The sequence below is a fragment of the Fundulus heteroclitus genome, chromosome 22 (genome assembly GCF_011125445.2).
Source record: "Fundulus heteroclitus isolate FHET01 chromosome 22, MU-UCD_Fhet_4.1, whole genome shotgun sequence".
Lineage (NCBI taxonomy): Eukaryota > Metazoa > Chordata > Actinopteri > Cyprinodontiformes > Fundulidae > Fundulus > Fundulus heteroclitus.
The window spans coordinates 2,956,685-2,965,118 of record NC_046382.1 but is presented as its reverse complement, the minus strand read 5'-3'; the positions used below and the strand labels follow the sequence as shown (position 1 = coordinate 2,965,118).

The 8,434-nt window shown below is 46.5% G+C and overlaps 1 protein-coding gene across 2 annotated transcripts; it reads right to left on the bottom strand.

Moving 5' to 3' along the window:
- Window positions 1–1,721: 1,721 nt before the first annotated feature.
- On the bottom strand, window positions 1,722–7,281 carry LOC105924215 (barrier-to-autointegration factor). 2 transcript variants are annotated; one of them, XM_012860088.3, is made up of 4 exons: window positions 7,142–7,281; window positions 2,644–2,834; window positions 1,937–2,107; window positions 1,722–1,836 (listed from the first exon to the last, which is right to left on the bottom strand). In XM_012860088.3, the coding sequence occupies exons 2-3, from the start codon at window positions 2,767–2,769 to the stop codon at window positions 1,961–1,963; spliced, it is 273 nt and encodes a 90-aa protein (XP_012715542.1). In that variant the 5' UTR covers window positions 2,770–2,834; window positions 7,142–7,281; the 3' UTR covers window positions 1,722–1,836; window positions 1,937–1,960. The 2 variants fall into 2 exon arrangements, with proteins under 2 accessions (XP_012715542.1, XP_012715543.1); XM_012860089.3 differs by having other exon boundaries at window positions 7,037–7,272.
- Between the last annotated feature and the right edge of the window lie 1,153 nt (window positions 7,282–8,434).

Genomic DNA, 8,434 nt, shown 5'->3' with positions numbered 1-8,434 from the left:
TAGCTGTTGCAAGCACCCAAATATTTAGAAATAAAAATAATTAAGATTAATAGAGCTGCCCAAACTTTTTCATGACTGTATGTGATAAACTATAATATGTGATAAATTATAACGTTCAATTCAATTTTATTTATACAGCACCAATTCATGAAACACGTCATCATCAAGTCTCTTTCTAAAGTCAGCTTCCATCAGATCCTCCAGGTTGGTGAGAAAGTTTCCTCTCTAAGGAAACCCAGCAGGTTGCATCAAGTCTCTCCAAGCAGCATTCACTCCTCCTGAAAGAGCGTAGAGCCACAGTGGACAGTCGTCTGCATTGTTGATGGCTTTGCAGCAATCCCTCATACTGAGCATGCATGAAGCGACAGTGGAGAGGAAAACTCCCCTTTAACAGGGAGGAGAACCTCCAGCAGGTTGCATCAAGTCTCTCCAAGCAGCTGACTTTGGAAAGAACCTTGAGATGACGTGTTTCATGAATTGGCGCTATATAAATAACACCTGATGGATTTTACTGAGATTATGTGAACTGGTGCTGTATGAATAATAATTATAATAATAATTGAACTTTATTGATCTTACAATAGAGAATTTCACTTCTGCATCTTAACCCATCCCCTTGGGGAGCAGTGGGCTGCCATGTGCAGCACCTGGGAAGCAATCTGGGGTTAAGGGTCTTGCTCAGGGACCCAGAGTGCCGGCAGTGGGGATCAAACCGGGTACTTGCATCCTTCTCTGACTGAAAGCAGCTGCTCTGACCACTAGGCCACGAGTACGGCAGTGGAAGATGGCGGTACGCTGCAGGACTCTTCCTGTGTGTGGGCCACATGCTGAGGGCGTGTCGTGTATTTCTCTGGGTCCGTAGACGTTCTTTCTTCATGGCCGCCAGCCTTTCCATCACAGGGGGGACGACCTGGACTGGAGACGGTGAAGCGACGTCTCATTCTGGTCAAAGGGACATGATGACGTCCTCCGTGTCTCACACCCACAGACTTAGTCAGGAAGGTTTAGCGCCTCAGGATATTTCCTTCAGGAGTCTGTAGAGCTGAAGCGTACAGAGGAGCGTTTCCCCGTGGATCAGCGTTATTACAGCTTTCCAGTGAGACTGGGTAGCAGGAGAACATCTTGTTCTTTTAGCCTGCGCTGAAACAGGAAGCTGACTGAGCCTTCAGATGACCACAGCTGTTTGATTCAGGCTGATCATATTTTATCTCATAAGGTTCTGTTAAGTAGTTCTGAGAACCATGAGCTGATGTTGCGTTTCATTTGATTCCAGAAATCCTGGCCTCTGATGGGAAAATGCTACGGCCGCCTCCTCCTCGCATCAACGACAGGAAGCTGTGATGAAATGTTTATTTAAAATCACTGCCACCTGTAGCGGCTGCACCTCAGAACCAAGCGGTGTTTGGCTGTGGAAGGCGCAGCTTTAACGATGTTTAGAAGAGGCACTACGAGCTAAACAACAGCTTTTCTGGCCGTCGCCATGTTGGAATCCTGACTTGTTTTTATTTTTTCATGCTGACTCTTCTCACTGTTAACTGGAACGCCGTTTACTCGGTTCACCCAAATCCACAGGGATCCACTGGTTAGCCTAACCTGCAGGTCCGATTACTCTCTATGCCGATGACACCACTTTTAGAGGCATCATAGCTCTGAACATCTTCTCTATGCCAAGATCTGCTGGTTCCACGTCAGGAACATGGAACATCAACGGGAAGACAGTGTAGCGACACATGAGATCAGAGCTTTAATGACATCACAGACCCTCACAAAACAGCAGCAGAACATCGAGCAGCGCTGATCCCAGAAGCACCGAGCAGAGATAGGAAGGGGCGGGGCCTCAGAGGAGGGGGCGGGGTCTCAGGAATAAGGGGCGGGGCCTCAGACGAAGAAGGGACCTCAGAGGAAGAAGGGGCGGGGCCTCAGAGGAAGAAGGGGCCTCAGACGAAGAAGGGGCGGGGCCTCAGAGGAAGGCGTCGCACCACTCCTTCAGGCACAGAGCACATGACCCAGCCTGCCGGGAGTTTGCGCCGGCGGTGTCTTTCAGCCAATCGGTGAACAGCTCCATGTCCTTCCTGAGCAGCAGGAACTGACCCAGAACCACAGAAGCCTGAAAACACAGAACCAAGATAGATCAGAGATTCTAGAATGAATCAACGGCAGAGACGACCCGAAGCAGCGGGTCGGTTCAGATCCAGATTATGATCAGCAGCAGACAAGCCCACAGGTCCGGTTCCCCTCATGGCTTTGGATCTAAAGGTTTAGGTTTTGGTTCTGCAGCTGGAGGTGATCCATCTGTTCCAGAACCAGTACAGGTGGAACAATTTTACACCAAAGGTTCTGTTAAAACTGCTGCATCAGCAACTCCTTCCTGTTTCAGAACATTAAAGGTTCTGCTCAGAACTTTAACTGTACGGTTCTGCTCACAGGTGATGACAGACGACTGAGGAGTGATGAAGGCTGCACCTTCACCTGCAGAACCAGAACCAGAACCTGGGCAGAACCTAAACAGACTGCCGTTTTACTCAGACCTGGAGGACAATGATGAAAAAACTTTAAGGTTCCTGTGAGGAAGGAACCGTGCTGATGGTACCAGGAGCCGCGGCGCCCCCTGCAGAACCGGAGGTCCGGTGTTCTGGGTGGTACCTTGTCGAAGCCCTGCTCCTCCAGCCTCTTGGCCAGAGTGTCTCCGATCCCCGACAGAGCCGTCACCGGTTTGTCTCCCATCGGTTCTGACACAAAGTCCTTGTGCTTCTGAGACGTGCTCGACATCCTGGGCACAACCAGAACCAGTTTACCCAGAATCCCTCAGGTCCAGTCCGGTTTGATTTGTAACTCTAAAATAAAAGAGTGAGAGAACGTTTGACTCTGGCTTTATGGTAAAGTTTAACTTTTGAACAAAATCTGAATTACTGTCAGAAATATTATAACATTTTAATCCCTGCTCTGAGAAAAATCAACATTTTAATCAGAAACCTGACGTTATGAGCCTGGAACACGTTAATGTTCTGCTGCAGCTGCAAATTATCTGATTGGTCAACGTCTGCGTGAAATTATTTAACAGCAAAGGAACCATGGCAGGAAACTTTAGTTGTAATTCTAAGGATGGATTTTAGTTGCAATTATGAGAAATTCACAAAAAAAAAAACTTACCCTGCCACAAACTTCCTGCAGCAGCCAAAATAAATTCATAAATCTAGTCAACATTCTTTAAATTGATCTAAATAGAGAATTTATAGAGATTAACCAGCAGCGCTGTTAAAGAAAATCACGTAAATCACAGTTCTAATTCAGGAGCAGCTCATAAAAAACCTTTGTGACGCGTCTCAGGTGTGCAGGTGGAGGACAGGTGGGGGACAGGTGGAGGACAGGAGGAGGACAGGTGGAGGACAGGTGGAGGACAGGAAGAGGACAGGTGGAGGATAGGTAGAGGACAGGTGGAGGACAGGAGGAAGACAGGTGGAGGACAGGAGGAGGACAGGTGGAGGACAGGTGGAGGACAGGCGGAGGACAGGTGGAGGACAGGAGGAGGACAGGTGAAGGACAGGAGGAGGACAGGTGGAGGACAAGTGGAGGACAGGTGGAGGACAGGTGAAGGACAGGAGGAGGACAGGTAGAGGACAGGAGGAGGATAGGTAGAGGACAGGAGGACAGGTAGAGGATAGGTGGAGGACAGGTAGAGGACAGGTAGAGGACAGGTGGAGGACAGGTGGAGGACAGGTGGAGGACAGGCGGAGGACAGGTGGAGGACAGGTGGAGGACAGGCGGAGGACAGGTGGAGGACAGGAGGAGGACAGGTGAAGGACAGGTGAAGGACAGGTGGAGGACAAGTGGAGGACAGGTGGAGGACAGGTGGAGGATAGGTAGAGGACAGGAGGACAGGTAGAGGACAGGTGGAGGACAGGTGGAGGAGTAGACTGAAATTTATTGTAGATGCCCAAAAAACTCCTTTAGCCCATTTTCTCCTTTCTCCAGGTAACTGTTCTTGTTTAATCGCTAACTGGTTTAACTTTAACTAGTCCTCTGACCCAAAGCGCTCTAACTGGTTTAACTTTAACTAGTCTTCCGACCCAAAGCGCTCTAACTGGTTTAACTTTAACTAGTATTCCGACCCAAAGCGCTCTAACTGGTTTAACTTTAACTAGTCCTCCAACCCAAAGCGCTCTAACTGGTTTAACTTTAACTAGTCCTCTGACTCAAAGCGCTCTAACTGGTTTAACTTTAACTAGTCCTCCGACCCAAAGCGCTCTAACTGGTTTAACTTTAACTAGTCCTCTGACTCAAAGCGCTCTAACTGGTTTAACTTTAACTAGTCCTCTGACTCAAAGCGCTCTAACTGGTTTAACTTTAACTAGTCCTCTGACTCAAAGCGCTCTAACTGGTTTAACTTTAACTAGTCCTCTGACCCAAAGCGCTCTAACTGGTTTAACTTTAACTAGTCCTCTGACCCAAAGCGCTCTAACTGGTTTAACTTTAACTAGTCCTCCGACCCAAAGCGCTCTAACTGGTTTAACTTTAACTAGTCCTCCGACCCAAAGCGCTCTAACTGGTTTAACTTTAACTAGTCCTCCGACCCAAAGCGCTCTAACTGGTTGAACTTTAACTAGTCCTCTGACTCAAAGCGCTCTAACTGGTTTAACTTTAACTAGTCCTCCGACTCAAAGCGCTCTAACTGGTTTAACTTTAACTAGTCCTCTGACTCAAAGCGCTCTAACTGGTTTAACTTTAACTAGTCCTCCGACTCAAAGCGCTCTAACTGGTTTAACTTTAACTAGTCCTCTGACTCAAAGCGCTCTAACTGGTTTAACTTTAACTAGTCCTCTGACTCAAAGCGCTCTAACTGGTTTAACTTTAACTAGTCCTCTGACTCAAAGCGCTCTAACTGGTTTAACTTTAACTAGTCCTCTGACTCAAAGCGCTCTAACTGGTTTAACTTTAACTAGTCCTCTGACCCAAAGCGCTCTTACTGGTTTAACTTTAACTAGTCCTCCGACCCAAAGCGCTCTAACTGGTTTAACTTTAACTAGTCCTCCGACCCAAAGCGCTCTAACTGGTTGAACTTTAACTAGTCCTATCATTCCAAAAAAAAAGGTAAAAAACAAAGCAACTGGACTTGTTTTCCGTAGTTGAAGACGTTTCGCTTCCTCTCCCGGAAGCTTTCTCAATTCAAAAAGTCTGGAGTAATGATGAGTAACAAGCTTTATACCATTCCAGACAAAGGCCTGTAATGGCTTAGATAACATGCAAATTCAACCGAAACAGGACCACCCCTTAGTAATGGGCGGTCGTTAAAATCATTAAGCCAGCGGAATGGACCGAAACTGGTCCACTCCTCTGTAACGAGGAGTCGTTAGAGTTGTTATTGGCTTGGCTTAACAATTTGCATGAATTTGCATGTTATCTAAGCCATTACAGGCCTTTGTCTGGAATGGTATAAAGCTTGTTACTCATCATTACTCCAGACCTTTTTGAATTGAGAAAGCTTCCGGAAGAGGAAGCGAAACGTCTTCAACTACGGAAAACAAGTCCAGTTGCTTTGTTTTTTACCTTTTTTTTTGGAATGACCATGACCTGGATGACTGAGAATCTTCACCAGCATAGTCCTATCATCCAACACCGAGCCGCTCCCCGCTGGCGGTCACATGACCCGGCCTTCTCTGACCGCTGACAGGTGAGTTCCTGCTGGAGAAGAACCTCACCTGGCACACCAACCTGCTCCTAACCATGCCCCGCTGCTCCACTGGTGCAACGTGGGTAATGTAGGCAGTAGCTGGACTAGGAAGGACAAAACGTCCAGAGAGTCCACTCAGGTGTGGCAGCCCTAAATAACCATTACAGCCGATAACAGGGCAGCAACGAGGGTCCCACCATTTAGCAACTATCACCATCAACCATCAACGTTCTACCAGCCTCCTGTTGGGACAAGCAGAGGCGGTGGAGGAACCCAAAATAGTCGTCCAGCAGGAGCAGCGCTGCTACAACATGTCTTTGCTCCTGGAAAGGATGCCAAGCAGGAGATAAGCAGGTTAAAGCTACAGCTGCAGGTAATCCTGTTCAGAGACAGGCTGTGTTATACTGGGTAAACTGGTCCTTCCATCCTGACAGAAGTAAATACATTATGTATTGAGAAAAAGGTAAACAAAATAATAATAAAATCATTCTGCAGGCCTCTAAAACTCTGACCAATCCCTGCCAGAAACATCCAGCCAGCTTTAAAGGTGTTCAGAAAGAAGGTGATGCAGAGAAACTGATCAGAACAACTGATTTAATATTTAAAAATGATGCAATCAGAGACACAAAAATAATAAATAATACACAACAAAGCTGGTGCTCAAACAGGAGGTCTCACTTCAATAGAAATGTGCATCTCTAGTTTATCCAGAGTTTACCTGGTTATTATATGGAGAAAAGAAAAGTAAGAGTTTTAATCAGAGTTTGGTAGTGATTCTAAATGAATCATGAAATGATGAAAAAAGAAATGTAAAATTATTATTCCAACTTATAGTAGAAGCAGCATCATTGGATCCTGTAGCTGACGCAGAAAAGGGTGTTTTATTTTTTTATTTTGTGATTACTAAGACCACAGGATCTGTCATGTTACTGCCATCTACTGGTAGATCTGAGTACTGCGCCTAGAGCTGAGTTTACGCGGAGAACATGGCAAAAAAAAAAAAAACAGCCATGAGGTTTAAAAACTCAGAAGGCGAACACGGTATGTTTATGTGTTTTATTCTGTAAGGTTTTTGTTGTAAATGTTATTAAGCTAACATCTGTGTTTATTCATTATAATTTTTCACGGTGTTTGCTGGAAAAAAGGAAGGTTTGCTGTGTGGTGAAGGAAATAAAAGCTGGTTAGACATCAGCTGGAGCGCGGCTCTAATGTCTCCACCAACACGCTGAAAGCTGAATAAAGTCTAGAGTCTGACCTGGTTCTACTGGTTCTGCTGGACTCCAGAACCAGCAGAACCAGCGGCTCTAACAGAACCTGCTGTTGGAATAACAAACCGGGTCAGAACAGGTTCGTACCTGCTGGACTCACCTGGACAGAGTTCACGTGCTGCGGGGACAAACGCGTGAGGAGCAACAATCAGAGCCACCTGAGGACAGGTGACACGTTTACCTGAAGCCAAGCGGCCCGACTCACCTGGACTCAGAAAACCCAAAACGTTCGGTGGAACCAGAGAGAAGCCCAATCATCTGACAGAGAGGCGTTTATTCTGAGAGCTGCTCCCAGAACCGCCAAGCTGACGCTCTGGGCTCAGACCCACAGATGTTTTATGGAGAGATGGCTCACTCTGCAAACATTTCATTATTAAAGATCCTTTCACTTCCAGCGACATGGTTTAGATCCAGTCTGTGTTTTTAGTTTAATAGCTGCTGATCTGATCAGATCCTAGAACCTGATGTCAGGAGGCTGTTAGCACTCAGCTGTGTCTCACCTGCAGCAGAACATCACCTGTCAGGATGCTCTTCATGGACTTCAGCATCAGCACTCAGCTGTGACTCACCTGCAGCAGAACATCACCTGTCAGGATGTTCTTCATGGACCTCAGCATCAGCACGGTGCTCCCAGACATGCTGGCTCTGAAGCTCCACAGCATGGATTCTCCTCCTCTCTGGATCAGTGACCTCCTCACCAACAGACCCAGGAGGTGAGGATGGAGAACATCTGCTCCACTGATCCTCAGGAACACCTCATGCTGAGGACTAGCTGCATGTTGTAGCTTCTCAGGTTGTGTCGGTGCGTTCACCAGAACATCACGTCTTGTTTGGTGTCTGTTGACTTTGTGTTTTTTATTATATCATAATAACCATAAAAACTCTTGATAACACCAGGAAGCCATGATGCGGCCTTCCTGACAGCTGGGTTCTCATCAGGGATGTTCCTGCTTCTTATTTAACTTTTCCTCTGGTCTCAGGATGGAAAGCTCGGTTTTAAAGTAGAATAAACTTCTCTGAGCAGCTGATTTTCTGGCTGCAGGACAGATAAGTTTCCACGTAAGCAAACTATCAAACCACAACCCCAAGAATTTAAAAACTTTGACCCTTTCTAATCTTTGTTTATACAATTTCAGACAAATATCTTTGACTTTCTTTCTCGTGAAAAACATGGATTGAGATAACTTAAATCCCCATTTCAAAGACCAATCTTCCACCACATCAATAGCATCCTGAACTTTCTTTACAACATATTCCATCATCAGAGTGAGACCTCTTCCCCTGTTTCTAGGTCTTTGTTCCACATTCCAATGTTGGCCTCGCCCCTCATGACGTGGACCAACGCCCTCCTCGTCAGTAGGCGGGGCCTCTCCGCGGCTCCACCTGGCCGGTGCCTCCACAGACACGTCATAGGGCGCAGGTTCGCACGTCAACGTCACCGCCATATTGTATGTGGCAGAAAAAAGTTGAGTTCTGTTATTGTGAACGTGAATCAGAG